Here is a 19206-nt window from a genome sequence, read left to right as displayed (position 1 = left end):
AATGTCATGCAAATCGAGCCTTGGTCTTTTCAAAACTTTAATGGCTTATCCGCGGGCTTTCAGAGTTTGTGTCTCTGCTCCACGTGCCCTCGTAGCTTGTAAGGCCTAGCCTTTGATAATGAAAAGCTAAAGACCTGCAGATGCTGGAAAACTGAGATTTAAAAAAAAACAGAATGTGCTGGGGGAAAATCTCGGCAGGTCGGGCAGCCTCTGTGGGAAGTGGTCAACGTTTTTGGTTTCAACCTGAAATATTGACTGTTTCTCTAGCTGTTGATGACACTCTCACTTGGTTACAGCTGAGTAAACAATGTGCAGGTGAGTCAGAGTTAAACAATGTAGAAACAGGCCCTTCGGCCCAACTCGTCCATGCTGACCAAGTTGCCTGACCTGAGCTAGTCCCATTTGCCTGCGTTTGGCCCATTTCTAAATGTTATTTAAACCTTGTAATTGTACCCGCCTCTACCACTTCCTCTGGCAGCTCGTTCCATATCCCCATCTGCCTCTGTGTAGAAGACAGCCCCCTTTAAATCTTTCCCATCTCACCTTAAATCTATGCCCTCCAGTTTTAGATTCCACTACCCTGGGGAAAAGACAGTGGCAATTTACCTTCTCGATGCCCGTCATACCTCTATAAGGTCAGCCCTCAGCCTCCGATACACCAGGGAAAACAGTCCCAGCCTAATCGGACTCTTCGGTCCCAGCAACACACTTGTGAATCTTTGCCGTACCTTTTCCAGCTTAATGGCACCCTTCCCATACCTGGGCAACCAGAACTATACACAATGTGGACTGTATATATGGAAGCCATAGAGAGGTCGCAGAGGAGATTTACAAGGATGTTGCCTGGATTGGGGAGCATGCCTCATGAGAACAGGTTGAGTGAACTTGGAGCGACGGAGGATGAGGGGTGACCTGATGAGAGGCATTGATTGTGTGGATAGTCAGAGGCTTTTTCCCAGGGCTGAAATGGTTGCCACAAGAGGACACAGGTTTAAGGTGCTGGGGAGTAGATATAGAGGAGATGTCAGGGGTAAGTTTTTTTTACTCAGTGGTGAGTGTGTGGAATGGGCTGCCGGCAACGGTGGTGGAGGCAGATACGATAGGGTCTTTTAAGAGGCTTTTAGATAGCTGAGAAAAATAGAGGGCTGTGGGTAAGCCCAGTAATTTCTAAGGTAGGGACATGTTTGGCACAGCTTTGTGGGCCAAAGGGCCTGAACTGTGCTGTAGGTTTTCTATGTTCTACTTATGTTTTTTTTCCTCTGGTCCTGCTTACCACTGGATCTCTCATTTCCTGTGGAGATGATCTTCTGCTGTGTAAGTTATGATGGTTCCAGATGCATATGACTTAATTAATCTTGTCTCTTACTCACAGATACTGAACAGATGTTACTGAACAAAGGAAGTCTGAATGGGAACAGTCCATTCATCATGCAGACCCTGCCCATGGACACCCTCGGTGACCAGAATGCCACCGAGGCCACTGCGGGTAGCCCCAATAGCCCCAACTCTTGTGGCACAGAGACGGGAGAGGAGTCCGTGGCAGATACGCAAAGCCCGAGTAATAGGGACCCGGCCGGCAAGGCGGCCGACGGTCCTGCCCCCTGCGCAATGGACGCCTTCGAGGCCCCTGGCCCATGGGGCGCGGACACGGGAGAGGAATCAGCGGCCGACAGCCCTGGCCCGGGAGATGCCGAAACGGGAGAGGAGTCAGTGGGAGATAGTCCAGGCCCGAACGACGGAGAGACTGGAGAGGACTCGTCTGCCGATTCCACGAGTACCAATGACACGCGTGGTACTGAGGAGGCAGCAGCAGTTGGTCTGGTCCCACGTGATGGAGAGAGTCGGGCATCAATGGTCGATAGTCCTGGCCCAGCTGATGGGGACACTGACCTGTGCACCCGGGACTTGAGAGAGCCAACGGCCCACGGTACCAGCCCGTGCGACTTCCGGGAGTTGGCGGAGAATGGTCTTGGCCCCTGTGGTGGGGACACTGGGATAGAGCCAACAGAGGATAGTTCTGGCCCAACTGGAGAGGTCCCAGAAGGCAGAAGCCCCATCCCGTGCAACAGCAATGGAGTCGAGGAAGAGTCGACCAGTGTCCATTATGGCCACCTCGATGTTGCTGCTGGTCTGACTGCAGCACAAGAACTGGAGCAAAGTCCTGACCTTCCGTACCATCCCTGCGCCGCAGTAGAGATGGAAACGGACGTGCCTGGTGTGGGAGGGCCCAGCGTCGCGTTCCCCAGCCTGTGGGGCACCACCGAAGACTTGCCCACGGACTCCTCGAACCTGCTGCTGTCTGACAGGCAAGTGGCCGTCGCACACTTCACGGAGGCCACGGGCGGGCTGGAGCCGGCGGCTGGCGAGGCACTGGCGAATTCGAATGACACGGAGTACGCCGACGGCCTGGCGCACTATCAGCCGGGTGGCGCCGGCGACTACGAGGCCGTGGAGTCCGACGACGGCGTCCCGCCGTATCCGGCGGACTTCGAGAAATACTGGAAGATTGTGGAGGACAATCCGTATGACTTCACGGGGTGGACGTATGTGCTTCAGTACGTGGAGCAGGAGGTAAATCACTCGTGTCATTTATCCGTTTGCTCTGCAAATGCATTTTCTGCGTCCTTGTTTGCTCCTGTATTGCACTTTGTTTTACTGCACTGTGCTTCCTCTGTATTCTATTTTAGAGTCATACAGAATAGAAACAGGCCCTTCGGCCCAACTGGTCCCTACCGACCAAGATGCCCGTCCATTTGCCTGTGTTCGGCCCATATCCCTCGAAACCTTTCCTATCCATGTACCTGTCCAACTGTGCTTTAAGCGTTGTTAATGTACCTGCTTCAACCACTTCCTCTGGCAGCTCGTTCCATATATGTACTGTACTCTGTGTGTAATGAAAAAAATTGCTCAAGTTCCTATTAAATCTCTCCCCTCTCACCTTAAACCTATGCCCTTTAGTTCTCAATTTTCCCCAACCCTGGGAAGAAAGACTGTGTATTCATCCTATTTAGGCCCCTTATGATTTTATACACTTCTGTAAGACCACCTCTCGGTCTCCTACGCTCCAAGGTAAAAGGTCCTAGCCTGCCCAACCTCTCACTGTAACCTGGTATTGGTTTATTATTGTCACTTGTACCAAGGTACAGTGAAAAATTTGTCTTGCATACTGATCGTACAGGTCAATTCATTACACAGTACAGTTACATTGAGTTAGTACAGAGTGCATTGAGGTAGTACAGGTAAAAACAATAACAGTACAGAGTAAAGTGTCACAGCTACAGGGGAAGTGCAGTGCAAGGTCACAACAAGGTAGATCGTGAGGTCAGAGTCCATCTCATCGTATAAGGGAACCGTTCAATAGTCTTAACACAGTGGGGTAGAAGCTATCCTTAAGCCTGGTGGTACGTGCCCTCAGGCTCCTGTCTCTTCTACCGGATGGAAGAGGAGAGAAGAGAGAATGACCCGGGTGGGTGGGGTCTTTGATTATGCTGGCTGCTTTGCCAAGGCAGCGAGAGGTAAAGACAGAGTCCGGGGAGGGGAGGCTGGTTTCCGTGACGCGCTGGGCTGTGTCCACAACTCTGCAGTTTCTTGCGGTCCTGGGCAGAGCAGTTGGCGGACCGAGCTGTGATACATCCAGATAGGATGCAATGTATTAATGTATGGCATGATCTCCCTGGATGGCATGCAAAGTTTTTCCACTGTAACTTGGTACATGTGACATATAAACCAATATTAATATGCCTTCTATATCCTACCCACTCTGCTTGACCCTGAATCTCAGTAGATCCTCTGTGCAAAGCAAACTGCTGGAGGAACTCTGTGGGTCAGGCAGCATCTGTGGAGGCAAAATGTATAGTCGACATTTTGGGTCAAGAGTCTTTGTCAGGACTGAGAGTGTGGAGGGGAGGTGGCCGGTACAGACTGATGAGGGGAGGGGCTGGTAGCTGATAGGTAGAACCAGGTGAAGAGGGAGATGACAGACAGATGGAGCCGGGAGGGGTGCATTTGGTGGGTAAGGAGAAAGGGGAGAACTGAAGGAGCCAGGTGGGGAGGTGGTGAGGGTGGGGGGGTAGAGACAGAGGCTGGAAGGTGATAAATGGAAACACAAGAGGTTGCAGGATCTCCGCCTGAAAACGTTGACCATCCCTCTGCCTCCACAGATGCTGTCTGACCCGCTGAGTTCCTCTGGCTGTTTGTTTGTTGCTCTAGATTACTTGGCGAAGCAGCCAGCATAATCAAAGACCCCACCCACCCGGGTCATTCTCTCTTCTCTCCTCTTCCATCGGGTAGAAGATACAGGAGCCTGAGGGCACGTACCACCAGGCTCAAGGACAACTTCTACCCCACTGTGATAAGACTATTGAATGGTTGGTTCCCTTATACGATGAGATGGACTCTGACCTCACGATCTACCTTGTTGTGACCTTGCACCTTATTGCACTGCACTTTCTCTGTACTGTTATTATTTTTACCTGTACTACCTCAATGCACTCTGTACTAACTCAATGTAACTGCACTGTGTGATGAATTGATCTGTACGATCAGTATGCAAGACAAGTTTTTCACTATACCTCGGTACAAGTGACAATAATAAACCAATACCACTACAGTCCCTCATGTCTCTGTATCCTGTGCATTTGGCCGTATTGTAGTGTGCCCCAGATTCCTGGCTATTTGTTCCCCCCCAGATAAAAAGACCAGCAATGCTCCAACTCACTGAGCCAGTGCTTACAGTACTAGCAACACCAGTCCTGTTTGTCTCATTGAGTGATTCCTCCTGTCTATTATGTGGAAACCTGCCGGCTTTAGCTACAGAGCAAGAAAGGTATTAAACACCGAACCCCAGTCTGATCACCCATGCTTGCTGCGGGTGAAGTCTGATCAGCTGAAACAGCAGGGCTGCCCTCGATGGGTGGGTGAGAGCCTCAGCTAGTAAACTGGGTTGGAGCAGAGCACTTTCCCTGAAAGTGGAGACACAGGCAGACAGGGTGGTGAAGAAGGCGTTTGGCACGCTGGCCTTCGCCAGTCAGGGCCCTTGAGTATAGGAGTTGGGACGTTACGTTGCATTTGTACCAGATGTTGGTGAGGCTGCACCTAGAGTTCTGTGTACAGTTTAGGTACAGCAAAGATGTCATTAAGATGGAAAGAGTGGAGAGAATATTTACGAGAATGTTGCCAGGACTCGAGGGCCTGAGTTGTAGGGAGAGGTTGGGCAGGCTAGGACTTTATTCCTTGGGAGCATAGGAGACTGAGGGATAGAGGTATATAAGATCATGAGGGGCACAGATAAGGTGAATGTACACAGTCTTTTTCCCAGGGAAAGGGAATCAAGAACTAGAGGGCGTAGGTTTGAGGGGAGAGACTTAGAAGGGACCTGAGGGGCAATCTCTTCACGCAGGGAGTGGTGCATATATGGAATGAGCTGCCAGAGAAAGTGGTTGAGGCAGGTACATTAACAACATTTAAAATACACTTGGACAGGCATACTGATAGAAAAGGTTTCGAGGGATACAGGCCAAATGCAGGCAAATGGGACTAGCTTAGTTGGGCATCTTGGTCGGCATGGACAAGTTGTGCAATTTTACTGTGTTTCTCAGGGCTCATTATCTGGGCTAGTCTAACGCTTGGACCATGCTTCATTTCAGAATCACATTTGGGCCGTTCGGAGGGCATTTGATTCGTTCTTCACTCGCTATCCGTACTGTTATGGCTACTGGAAGAAGTATGCCGATATAGAGAAGAGATTGGGATTCACCAAAGAGGCGGAGGAGGTGAGAGCTGATCCTGGCTTCTGTTCCTTGCTACTATTTAACCCGATGACTAATCACACACTGGTAAGGATATCTGCGTGATTAAGTTGACTGGAATCTACGCATGAAGGTTATTTATCATGTGGCTGCTGGGCTTGCTGCCAAGTAGCAATAGGAAAACAGCCGGCCTCCTCAGGTGAAATGCACTTGCCATTTCTTTGTGAAAATTGCGTGGAAAAAAACTGCGAGTCCTGGCAATCTGAAATAAAAACTCCAAATGCTGAAAAACGTTCAGCAGGTCAAGCAGCACCTGTGGGAAGAGAATTAAAATTTCAGTTCAAAGACCGTACGTCAGTACTGGGAAAGGGAGCAAACAAGTTGCAGAGAGGGCAGGAGAGGGACAGAAGGTACAGTGAAAAACTTCTATGCATCCCATCCATACAGATCATTTCATTACATCTGTGCATTTAGTACATGGGAAAAGGAATAACAGAATGCAGAATATAGTGTTACAGTTACAGAGAGTGCAGTGCAGGCAGACAATAAGGTGCAAGGTCATAACGAGGCAGGTTGTGAGGTCAAGGTCCATTTTATCATACTAGGGGACCGTTCAATAATCTGACAACGGCGGGATAGAAGCTGTCCTTGAACCTGGTGGTACGTGCTTTCAAGCTTTTGTATCTTCTACCCGATTGGGGGGGGTGGGGGGGAAGGAGAGACACTGTCAGGGGTGGGTGGGGGTCTTTGATTACATTGACTGCTTTACGGAGGCAGCGGGAAGTGTAGACGGAGTCCATGGAGGGGAGGCTGGTTTCCGTGATGTGCTGAGTTGCGTCCACAAACTCTCTGCAGTTTCTTGCGGTTTCGGGCAGAGCAGTCGCCGTACCAAGCCATGATAAGGCCAGGGTTGCCATGGTGATAAGCTGGTAGTTAGAGTACCATAACACAAGCGGAGGAACATGTTAAAGCTGTAGCAGCCACCCAATGCATCAGACGCTGTGGAGAGCAGAAGAACTATGCCAGTGTTACAGATTGTGACCTACAGCAGGGGTGGTCAATTCTGATGCAAACAAGTTTCCCAAAATTGTTGAATTCAGCACTTGAGTCCAGAAGGCTGCAAATGCCCAGACAGAAGATGAGGTGCTGTTCCATTTTCCTGTGCTCCTCACACTGGAGGCTTCAGATCCTCAGAGTTGCCAGCATGGGAGGCAGCCAGTGTGCATATGTTCCCTGTTCATGGGGTGTAGGTATCTGCTGGGATGGCCAGCATTTATTGTCCATCCTTCATTTACCACGGGCTTGCTGCACCATTTCAGAGGGTGATTAAGCATCAAGCACGTTGGTGGGTCTGAACATGCACCGAGGCCAGACCAGGTAAAGAGAGCACATTTCCATCCCCCAAGGTCACTAGTGAACTTGGGTGTCTTTTCACTACAGTCTGGTAGTTCTGTAATTGCAAAAAGCATTTTGCTGCAGTTTTAGAAACAGAAAACCTACAGCATAATTCAGGCCCTTCAGCCCACAAAGTTGTGCTGAACATGTCCCTACCTTAGAAATTACTAGGCTTACCCATAGCCCTCTATTTTTCTCAGCTCCATGTACCTATCCAAAAGTCTCTCAAAAGACCCTATCGTATCCGCCGCCGCCACCACCGTTGCCGGCAGCCCATTCCACACACTCACCACTCTCTGAGTAAAAAAACTTACCCCTGACATCTCCTCTATACCTACTCCCCAGCACCTTAAACCTATGTCCTCTTGTGGCAACCATTTCAGCCCTGGGGAAAAGCCTCTGACTATCCACACACGATCAATGCCTCTCATCATCTTATACACCTCTATCAATTTTATGTAACAAATTTGAAAATGGTGGCACTCAAACATCTTGTCAACAGTCCGAACACAATAGTCCTTAAACGAGAGCACTGTACTCTGAACGTTGGGTCTGTGTACGTGCAAACTGCTGGATAGACTAACCTAGTCACACTCCCTGAACTTCTCCCATGCCTCAGACCCACACAACTACCTACCCATTTATTAGTCAAGTATTCCCTGTGACGGTATGTTCATATATCACTGTGAAACTCATCCTTTCTCCCCCTCATTCTCGGAGAGCTTTAGGCTGAAGACCCACCCATCAAGCCACTTCAGATCAACTGCAGCCAAATGTACTGTTAAGTACCAACTTTCATGATAACTGCCTCATCAAAAGCTTCCAGGGGTAGCACAGGTTATGTGAAAGTCGACCTGCGCTGTAATAAAGCAGACAACAGCAGAACCAAGGAGCGTACAACTAATGCTTTATTAGTTTAACACTAGCGGGAGTGAGGAACACAAGGAAAGAGTAAACAGTGTAACCCAAGCTCTGTACTGATCCCCACTCAGAGATTTACCAGTTAGTGTCCCTTCTTTAATACTTAATCCATGGGAAGCCTCCATGGGAAGTTGCACATACTGGGGCAGTTGCTTACAGCAAACTTTTAGCAAAACAAGATATGCCTTCAACATTTCTTTGTTTCTCACCAGCACTTGCAAACTTGTAGCCACAACTATAGTCACCCCATGGTTGAAGGAATAATAGCTGCACACCATTAACCCTTACATGTTCAGTTTAACCCCTACATTTCCAGTTACCTTTTACAGTGAGATAGAGGGTACGTTTTCTGACACAGAAAGTGGTTGATATCTGGAACTTGCTGCCAGAGGAGGTGCTGGGATCGTATGCAATCATTATGTCGAAGAGGCATTTAGACTTTCACTTAATTGAGCGAGGCATAGAAGAATCTGGTCCTAATGCAGGCAAATGGGATTAGTGTAGGTGGGCAAAGAGGCCAGCATGGACGTGGTGGGCTGAAGGGCCTATTTCTGTGCTGTACAACTCTATAACACTGCTTCTACACCATCCCATCACACACTTGCAGGCCAGAGACGGTAGCAATTCGGTACAGAGTAAAGCTCCCTCTACAGTATCCTGTCACACCCTCCCAGGGCTGGTGTATTATAGGTTGGGTATCCAAATATAGATATACTACAGCACAGAAACAGGCCCTATGGCCCATCTAGTCCATGCTGCCTGATCTTCTGCCTAGTCCCATCTACCTGCCCCCAGACCATGTCCCTCCAAACCCCTTCTATCCATGAACCTATCCAAACTTCTCTTAAATGTTAGAATTGAACCCCCATCCACCACTTCCACTGGCAGCTCATTCTGCACTCGCGCTGCCCTCTGAGTGAAGAAGCTCCCCCTCAGATTCCCCTTAAATATTTCACCTTTCGCCCTAAACCTATGTCCTCTAGTTCCAGTCTCACCCAACCTCAGCAGAAAAAGACTGCATGCATTCACCCTATCTATACTCCCCATACTTTTGTATATCTCTATAAGATCTCCCCTCATTCTCCTGTGCTTCAGGGAATAAAGTCCTAACCCAGGGCACCAGTGCTTAATACAAGAGGGCATGGCTTTAAAGTAATGGGTGGGAAGTTCAAGGGAGATAGCAGAGGGAGGTTTACCCAGAGAGTGGTTGGGGCATGGAATACACTGCCTGGGGTGGTGGTGGAGGCTAATACGTTCAAGAGATTGCTAGATAAGCATATGGAGGAATTTAAAATAGGGGGATATGTGGGAGGAAGGGGTTAGATAGTCTTAGGCGAGGTTTAAAGGTCGGCACAACATGGTGGGCCGAAGGTCCTGTATTGTGCTGTATTGTTCTATGGTTCTATTCAACCCCTCCCCACAACTCGGGTCCCCAAGTCCCGGCAACGTCCCCGCAAATCTTCTCCGCACTCTCCCAAGCCTATTACATCTTTCCTGTATGTAAAACAAATGGTAGAGTAGTAAAATACAGGTTATGTGCAGAATGAAGCTCCTTCTGCAGTCATAGAGAGAGACGGCATGGAAATCTGCCCTTTGAGTCCGTGCCGACCATCTACATCGATCCCATTTTATTCTCCCCACATCCCCATCAACTGCCCCCAGATTCTATCCCTCAAACCCACACGCTAGGGGTGATTTACAGCGGCCAATTAACCCACCGACCCTTTCATGTCGTTGGGATGTGGGAGGGAACAGGAGCACCTGGGGGGAATCCCACGTGGTCACAGGGAGAAGGTGCAAACTCTCTCTCACACACACAGCACTAGAGGTCAGGTTTGAACCTGGGTCTCTGGAGCTGTGAGGCAGTGTCTCTACCAGCTGCGCCACTGTGTCCTATTAAACACTCAGAGTGAGTGCAGAGGGATTAGGTACAGTTATAGCTCCCTCTGTGCTGTCAAACTGGCATGCCTTAGTTCCAGTTTTCCCCGTCCAATGGTCTAACAGCTACTGTCTGCTGCTCTTCTGGTGCAGGTTTATCAGCGGGGGTTGCAGTCCATCCCACTCAGTGTGGATCTGTGGATCCATTATATCGCTTTCCTGCAGGAAGTCCTTGAGCCCACCAGCCCTGATACCTCAGTGAAACTCCGGAGGTAAGCTAATGAGGTTGGGAGGGAAATGGGAGTCGGGAGGCGACCTTCCGTCCCAGAAGTGACGCAGCCCGTCTCCCCAACAAGGGCGACGATATCTTTCCTGGGGTCGGTCATTAGCACCCACGTCCCTCGAGCCAGTGGAACACTGGTGCGAGTCCCATTCTGGGCTTCGGGCTGGTGCTCCATCGAAGGAGACGGTTCAAATGGATGTTGGAAGAAGAGCAGTGCCTTGGTAGCTGTTGTCGAGTACCACTGTAAACATGTTGTTTGTGGGGTTTTCCAGTGCTTGTAAATGCCACTTACTTTGGAGGCTGACTGAAGGTATTGTCAAATTATAGACTTGTAGATAACACTAAAATAGGTGGTATGGTAGACAGTAGTTATCAAATATTCCAAGGGGACCTTGATCAGCTAGGTAAGTGGGCTGAGGGATGGCAAATGGTGTTTAATCCAGATAAGTGCAAGGTGTTGCACTTTGGAAAGTCAAACCACGGTAGGACTTGCGCCGTGAATGGTAGGGGGCTGAGGAGTGTCGTAGAACAGAGGGACCTAGGGAGTACAAGTACATAGCTCCCTGTGTCACAGATAGACAGGGTGGTGAAGAAGGCATTTGGCACGCTGGCCGTCGTCAGTCAGGGCGCTGAGTATGGGGGCTTCATGTTGCAGTTGTATGAGACGTTGGTGAGGCTGCACCTGGAGTCTTGCATACAGTTTTGGTCGCCTTCTCATAGAAAAGACGTTATTAAGCTGGAAAGAGTGCAAAGACGATTTACGAGAATGTTGCCAGGACTCGGGGCCTGAGTTATAGGGAGAGGTTGAGCAGGCTAGGACTTTATTCATTGGAGTGTAGGAGACAGATTGGTGGTGACCTTGAGGAAGTATATAAAACCTGTGAGGGGCATAGATAAGGTGAATGCAGCTAATGGAGTTGGCTCCCAGTCTTTCTCCCAGGGAAAGGGAATCAAAAACTATTGGTTTTAAGGTGAGAGGGGAAAGATTTAAAAGGGACCTGAGCGGCAACTTCTTCACGCAGAGGGTGGTGGGTATGTGGAACAAGCTGCCAGAGGAAGTGGTTGAGGCAGGTACATTAACAACATTTAAAGGACACTTGGACCGGTACGTGGATGGGAAAGGTTTAGAGGAATATGGGCCAAATATGGGTAAATGGTACTAGCTTAGATATTAGATCTTTAGTCACACGTACATCAAAACACACAGTGAAAAGCATTTCTTGCATGGAGTGTTCTGGGGGCAGCCCGCAAGTGTCGCCATGATTCCGGTGCCAACATAGCACGCCCGCAACTTCCTAACCCGTACGTCTTTGGAATGTGGGAGAAAACCGGAGGAAACCCACGCAGACACGGGGAGAACGTACGAACTCTTTACAGACAGCGGCGGGAATTGAACCTGGGTTGCTGGCGCTGTAAAGCATTACACTAACAGCTACACTGCCGTGCCTGCATGGACAAGCTGGTTTCCGTGCTGTGTAATTCTATGACTTAAACTTCCATCACAGTGTCCATGTCATTAGAACATCTCAAAATGGTCCCCTGCATTGGACAACTTCTTCTGCAATGCAGCCATTTGGGGAGAGCACAGCGGCCAACCTGAGCACAGCAGCGAGGTTAACGAACAGAAAATCTGCTTCAGGGATGTTGATAAATGAGTGATAAATGTCCGAGCTCTCCTCTTCAAGATAGTGCTGTGGGATATTTATTTATCCATCCGCCCGGGAGAACAGGTGACTGGGGAAGGCAACCCCTCTGACAGCACAGTGATCCACCGGTCCCGCACCAGGAATGTCTTTGGCAATGGACTCCAACCTATGAGCTTCTGACTCGGAAACAAATGAACGTGCCCCAGACGGCACAGCGGTCATGATCAATGGGTGGGGAAGGGGTTGGAAGTCCTTATTGTTCCCCAGTCGAGATTTAACTTCGAGTAGGTGAATAAGCTTTGCCTGTACTAAACTCCCCACTCTGCGCTGGGCTTGAGGACTACTCCTTTGCCCCCGCGTCACGCCTGACAAGTGGTTCTCGTTTTTTTTTCCGCAGCGTGTTTGAGATGGCGCTGGCTGCTGCCGGCACGGATTTCCGCTCCGATCGACTCTGGGACTTGTATGTGAGCTGGGAGAAGGAGCAGGGGCAGCTGAAGGCTGTGACCGCCATCTATGACCGGCTGCTGTCCATACCCACCCAACTGTACAGCCACCACTTCGAGAAGTGAGTGAGGGGGTGGGGGGGGGGTGGGGTGGGGAAGTGGGCAGTTGTGCGCTTAACGGGCGGTGTGATGGATGGACAGGTACTGCTTCCCAGCGTGATGTGTGGGTCACAGTGCAGAGTCGGTCTTAGCGTAGCTGTGTAAGGCGGTCCTGGGAAGACTGGGTCAAAACCAGATAAGGATTGTCTTAAAGGAGGTGGAGAGGTTTAGAGACACAGTTCTGCAGCATGTCAGAATTTCTATGGTGAACGAAGGGGGGCAGCCTAGTGGCGCAGCGGGTAGAGCCACTGCCTCCCAGCTCCAGCAACCCGGGTTCAAACCCAACCTTCGGCATTATGTGTGTGTGTGTGTGGAGTTTGTGCGTTCTCCCTGTGACCGCGTGGCTTTCCTCCCACTGTAAAGGGCCCCTAGTGTGAGAGTGCGTGTTGGAATCTATAGGGGGAGTTGATGGGAATGTGGGGAGAATAAAATGGGATCAGTGTAAGTGGGTGGGAGATGGTTGGCCTGGTCTCAATGGGGTAAATGGAGTTGAAAGGAAGCACCAACTTGAGGGGCCAGTGTTGTGAAACAGATTCTAAAGGTCTCGAAGGGCAAGGACTCTGGACACACCCTTTGGAGTTAAAATGATTTTTTTTATAAAAACAAATGCGGGAAAGGATAACGGGAGCAACACACATACACTCACGCACACTGGTGATCGCGAACATGGGGGGATCGCAACGGGTAAAATGCATACACAACGAACTGGGTACAAACGATCAAGGAAGAAACAATACGATGCCTGCCACCCCTTGACTCAGTGCAGGCAGGGCTCTGCACTACCGGACATTAACTTAGGACGCTCCTAACCCTGTGGAAGTGCACACTCTTACCGATGGTCTCTTCAGCATTGTCTCACGATTCCTCGAAGCAATCGAGAGAGAGAGAACCACGCACATGTGGCACTCTTTATAGTGCTGGAGGGCTGGGGGGGGGGGGGGCCAAGTACAAAGGTGTTTAAAGAGGCCAATGGTCAAGTGTGCACTGATGGGTGGGTGGAGCCAAATCCTGATTGGCGGTGATGTCTTTCGACCAGGTGATGAGCAGTGCTCTCACGTGACAGCCACGATCCTTCACAATACAGCAAGGTAGCCTACCCCTGCTTTATTTTCTTGTGTTGACTTCATACCTCTAAAATTCGGTAGGCAGAATGATTGCACGGGTTGTAAAGTCAGGGGAGAAGCCTGCAGGGGGCTTTTAGTCTGGGCAAGAAATCTAAAATGGCTTTTTGGTGCACTGGGGTCTATTGTTGGTCCATGGACGCAGGGTGGGGTTGGAGGGCAGTGGAGACTCCGTGCATTTTGGGATGCAGGGCTGCAAGGTCAAGTGTAAGCGGGTGTCAAAGGGGAATGAGCTACCCTTGCCGTCGGTCGCCTTGGCGACCCTCTCGCCACAGCCAGGAGTTGGCCTCTAACTGCAGCTCTGTCGCTCGCACAGGTTCAAGGAGCACGTGCAGAGTTATTCGCCAAAGGACATCCTCTCCACCGACGAGTTCCTCAGGCTGAGGTCGGAGGTGGTGACCAGCCTAGCCGCAACTGAGGCGGATTCTGACGAGGGTCCACCCGGCGACGACCCTCCGCCAGGCGTCGGGAGCACAGACCAAGAAAAGGTGACTTCACAAATACTACTTGACTCTGGGACTAAGGGGATCGTAACTGCTCGATGATCCCAGCCTTTGTGGTCTCGCAGTCGATCTCTGTCCTTTCTGCCTGCCTTTTATCTGTGAGGTGAGCGGTGATGGTGCCTTGGGTGAAAAGCCAGTCGCTCTTGTTGACTCGCGTGTTACAGCTCGCTTAAAAGCGTACACGGTAAGAGCAGTGCGACGTTGATTGTCCCAAGGTCATGTCCGCCAACATGTCACCTTGAATCACAGGGCGATGTCAGCTCATTGACTCTGCTGTCAAAGGCTGTGGTGTGACATAACTGCCTTTTCAGGAGAGGTGTATCTAATTGGTTTGTTATTATCCCAGAAAAACTTTGTTTTGCATGTCATCCATACAGAACATTTCATCACATCAGTGCATCGAGATAGTACAAGGGAAAAACAATAACAGAATGCAGAATATAGTGTTACAGTTACAGAGAAAGTGCAGTGCAGGCAGACAATAAGGTGCAAGGACCACGACGAGGTAGATTGTGAGGTCAAGAGTCCATCTTATCGTACAAGAGTTCCATCCAATAGTCTTATAACAATGGGATAGAAGCTGTCCTTGAGCCTGGTGGTACGTGCTTTCGGGCTTTTGTATCTTCTGCCTGATGGGGGGGGGGGGGGGGGGGGGGGGGGAGAAGAGAGAATGTCTGGGGCGGGTGGGATCTGTTGTCTGCCTTACCGAGGCAGTGGGAAATGTAGCCGGAGTCCACGGAGGGGAGGCTGCTTTTCACGATCTACAGAGTAAAGTACCCTCCACATAGTCCCATTACACACCTTCAAGGCAGGGATGGCACAGGTTGGATATGGAGAAACTCTCCCTCTACACTTGCCTGACACACATTCCCAGGAGCAACGTGAATTTATAAAATTATGAGAGGCATAGATAGGGTGGAATCTTTTTACCAGGTTAGAAGTGTCAAGTACTAGAGAACGTACATTTAAGGTGAGGGGGGGGAAAGTTTAAAGGAGATATGTGGGGTAAGTTTTTTTGTTAAACCCAAAGAGTGGTTGGTGCCGGGAACGGGCTGCCAGGGGAGCTGGTGGAGGCAGGTACAATTTAGTTTAATTCAGCATCATGTTTGGCACAGACATTGCGGGCCGAAGGGCCTGTCCCTGTGCTGCACTGTTCACTGCTCAATGAGTTAGATACAGAAGATTGCAGCATTTCCTATATCTTCCAAGCTGTGAGTTGCTTGTACAGGGGTGGCCGTTTCCCTGCTTTGTGAGGTTTTGTGACTGCACTGTGTACCGAGGCGCTGTGCCCGTCCTCTCCGCTGACCTGCGTCCCTTCTCCACCCCACCACCCCCCACCCTGTCCAGGCCGACACGGAGCTGGAGAAGATCAGGGCGCACTTGGAGGCCACACGGCACGAGATGTACCTCCTGAACGAAGAGGAAGTCAGCAAGAGGTGGCATTTCGAGGAGGCGGTAAGGTTGCAGCCGAGCTGCCACCGTTCCAGGTGTAGTGTCGTGCCTGCCTCCGACAGCTGTGTCGGAAGTGAGGGCAGCAGTGCGTCGGCCCGATCACGGGGCAGGCAGCAGCGGGGGAAGGTTGGCTCGCCCTTCAGAGGGAAGCTGCCCCTCTGTTGTGAAACAGATTCGTGAAACAGGACACAGTTGTGAAACAGGACTCTGAACACATTTATTTACAAAAGACAAGCAAGGAAAATGGTAACAGGGATAACACACACACACACACACACACGGTTTATAGCGAGTGTGGGAAAATCACAACGGGTAAGATATACACACACACGCACACGGTTTATAGCGAGTGTGGGAAAATCACAACGGGGGTAGGATATATACACACACACGGTTTATAGCGAGTGTGGGAAAATCACAACGGGGGTAAGACACACCCACACGGTTTATAGCGAGTGTGGGAAAATCACAACAGGGGTAAGATACACACACACGGTTTATAGCGAGTGTGGGAAAATCACAACGGGGGTAAGATACACACACACGGTTTATAGCGAGTGTGGGAAAATCACAACGGGGGTAAGATACACACACACACACGCGACTAGGTACATACAATCAAGGAAAAGCAATGTGATACCCGCCACCCCTTGACTCAATGCAGGCACAGCTCTATGCTAGTAGGGACACTAAAATGCTCCCAACCCTTTAACCGTGCACACTTCACCAATGACTTCTCCAGCGCCGTTCCACGGTACTCAGCCTGGAGTGAAGCAGGGTGATCCCTCGAAGAGAAAGAGCCAAGCACATGTGGCGCTCTTTATAGTGCTGGGGGGGGGTCCAGCCCAGGTAATTTACAAAGGCCAATGGCCCAGTGCCAGCAAGGACCAATCGATTACAAAGGCCAATGGTCAGGTGTGCGCAGATGGGTGGGGCGGGGCCAAACCTTGATTGGCAGTGGTGTGTCTTCCGACCAGGTAGGGGGGGCAGTGCTGTCACGTGACAGCCATGACCCTCCACAATACACCCTCCCAACGCCTCAAACAATTCCTGGTGTTTCCTCTCCTGCCGGCTTTGTGTAGATACAGCCGAGTTAGACGGAGATGGCTTCAAACCAGCACCAAATGGCAGCACCAAGGAAGTGTTGCATGGACCTCTTCAGGGATGTTCTGACGTCAATGTGAGAGGTCGTTCATGGGGGTGGTACAGCAGGTAGAGATGCTGCTTCATGGTGCCGGAGACCCGGGTTCGATCCTGACCTCTGCCTCCACATCACAACGATGTGCGGGGTTGGTGGGTTAATTGGCCACTGTAAATCGCCTCCTAATGTGTGGGTGAGAGGTAGAATAGACGGAAATAGGCGAGAATACAGGGAGCATTGGTGGGGGAATGGGATTTCTCTGTGAGCCAGCAGAGATGGGCCAAATGGCCTTTTGTCACATGGAAATGGCAGTTTTGAACCTGGCGGAACTTCCTGTTCAACTCCTCTCTCAGCCCAGATTGCAAACTGTTCTCTGGGTGTGCCATTCAGGGGTTAGAGAGACAGAAATTGAGGGTGAAAGGAAGGTGGGGTTTCACGGGGCAAGTCACAGACCAGTGGAGAATCGGAGGGATGGGATTCTAAGGGAGAATTTGCACCTTGGCCTTCGTCTTCCCAACCTGGCACAGGCAACAAATGTTCAGTGAAGCAGAGAATAAAATGTAATTGGACTTCCCAAAGGTCCCAGTCCTGTCAAAGCACGTCACAACATGTGATTTCCTTTGTTTTATTCATTTACTAGGTGTGGAATTGGGTCCAGAATCCTGCATCAAGACTGGTTACTCTTTCCTAGTCAGTTTGCACAGAGCACAATCCCACAAATAGCAGGGTGTTAAATAACCAGTTAACCTGTTTCTGGTGGTGATTGCAGGAGGAGTGTTGACTGAGATACCATAGCGTTGTGAGATCTATAACAGCCCAGCTCGGAGTGCTGGCTTGGATTACAGGATCACGTGTTTAAACCCATGACTCCAGATCAAGACTGTTACAGGTTTAGCCGAGCGCAAAGACTTGCTTAAAGGAATTGAAAGGACCATACTATAAGTAACGTATGCTGTCCTGGTCGCCCAGCCATAGGAAGGACGTCATGAAGCTGGAAAAGGCACAGAAAAGATTCGAGGATGTTGCCAGGACTGGAGTTATAAGATAGACTAGGACTTTTTTTTCCCCTGGAGCGTAGGGGACTGAGGGGTGACCTTATAGAGGGTTATAAAATCCTGAGTCACAGTACTCTTCCCAGGAGTCAAAAACCAGACGGCATAAATTTCAGGTGAGAGGGGAGAGATTTTAAAAGGGACCTGAGGGGCAACTTTCTCCACACACAGGGTGGTAGGTGCATGGAGCAAAGTGGCAGAGGTGGGTACAGCTACAGTGTTCTAAAAGACATTTGGACAAGGTACATGGATAGGAAAGGTTTAGAGGGATACGGGCCAAATGCAGGCAAATGGGACTGGCTTGGATGGACATCTTGGTCAGCATGGGTGAATTGGGCCGAAGGGCCTGTTTCTTTGCTGTATATCTCTGTGACAACGCAGCAAGCACAATTGGAATGATAACCAAACCTCACAATGTTTTTGGATGGAATATCTGTTTAGTTTTTCCAATAAGCACCTGTTAATCAATGGGCCTTCACAGCTAAAACTCTAAGCCAAAATATCAAATTTGATGTACAGGGAGATCTTGGCTTCCAAGTCCATAGCTGCCTGAAAGTGGCAACACAGGAAGGTAGGGTGGTAAAGAAGGCATACGGCACACTTACCTTCATCGGTCGGGGCACTGAGTATAAAAGTCCAGAAGTTGTGTTGCAGCTGTATGAAACTTCTGTTCGGCCACACTTGGAGTGTTGTGTTCTTGACCTTTTACAGGAAGAATGTGGAGGCTTTGGAGAGGGTGCAGAGGAGGTTCACCTGGATTAGAGGGCGTGAGCTACAAGGAGAGGTTGGACAAACTTGGGTTGTTTTCTCTGGAGCGGCGGAAGCTGAGGGGAGACCTGATAGAGGTTTATAAAATTACGAGAGGCGTAGATAGGTAGACGGTCAGAGTCTTTCTCCCAGAGTAGAAATGTCAAATTATAGTGGACATGTGTTTAAGGTGAGAGAAGTAAAGTTTAAAAGAGGTGTGGGTGGGCAAGTTTTGTTTTTACACAGAGAGTAGTGGGTGCCTGGAACAGGCTGCCAGTGGTGGTGGTGGAGGCAGATACAACAGTGGGGCTTAAGAGGCATTTAGACGTGAAGAGAATGGAGGGAGATGGATCACATATACTGTAAGCAGAGGGGATTAGTTTCATTTGGCATTGTGGTTGGCACAGACAAGGTGGGCCGAAGGGCCTCTTCTTGCGCTGTACTGTTTTATGTTCTTGTATTTTAAACAAAAAAAGAAATAAAGAACTGGCTAGTGAAAAGAATTGTCTTAGGATAGGTTGAGTGAGCTCGGGCTTTTGTCTTTGGGGAGGAGGAGGATGAGAGGTGACTTGATAGAGGTGTACAAGATGATAACAGGCACAGATCGAGTGGACAGTCAGAGGCTTTTTCCCAGGGCGACAATGGCTAACACGAGGGGACATAATTTTAAGGTGATTGGAGGAAGGTATAAGGGGATGTCAGGGGTAAGTTATTAGTG

At 49.9% G+C, this 19206-nt stretch overlaps 1 protein-coding gene across 1 annotated transcript in view; it reads left to right on the top strand.

Moving 5' to 3' along the window:
• The window catches only part of LOC127586998 (pre-mRNA-processing factor 39-like), a 41995-nt gene that overhangs the window by 7678 nt on the left and 15111 nt on the right, over positions 1 to 19206 (top strand). The window contains exons 2-7 of the mRNA XM_052045086.1: positions 1373 to 2571; positions 5646 to 5771; positions 10095 to 10213; positions 12268 to 12435; positions 13910 to 14081; positions 15444 to 15551. Coding sequence (XP_051901046.1) covers positions 1373 to 2571; positions 5646 to 5771; positions 10095 to 10213; positions 12268 to 12435; positions 13910 to 14081; positions 15444 to 15551 — 1892 coding nt within the window. The remainder of the gene's footprint in view (positions 1 to 1372; positions 2572 to 5645; positions 5772 to 10094; positions 10214 to 12267; positions 12436 to 13909; positions 14082 to 15443; positions 15552 to 19206) is intronic.

The sequence above is a fragment of the Pristis pectinata genome, chromosome 38 (genome assembly GCF_009764475.1).
Source record: "Pristis pectinata isolate sPriPec2 chromosome 38, sPriPec2.1.pri, whole genome shotgun sequence".
Classification (NCBI taxonomy): Eukaryota; Metazoa; Chordata; class Chondrichthyes; order Rhinopristiformes; family Pristidae; genus Pristis; species Pristis pectinata.
This window is presented reverse-complemented; position numbering and strand designations above follow the sequence as displayed.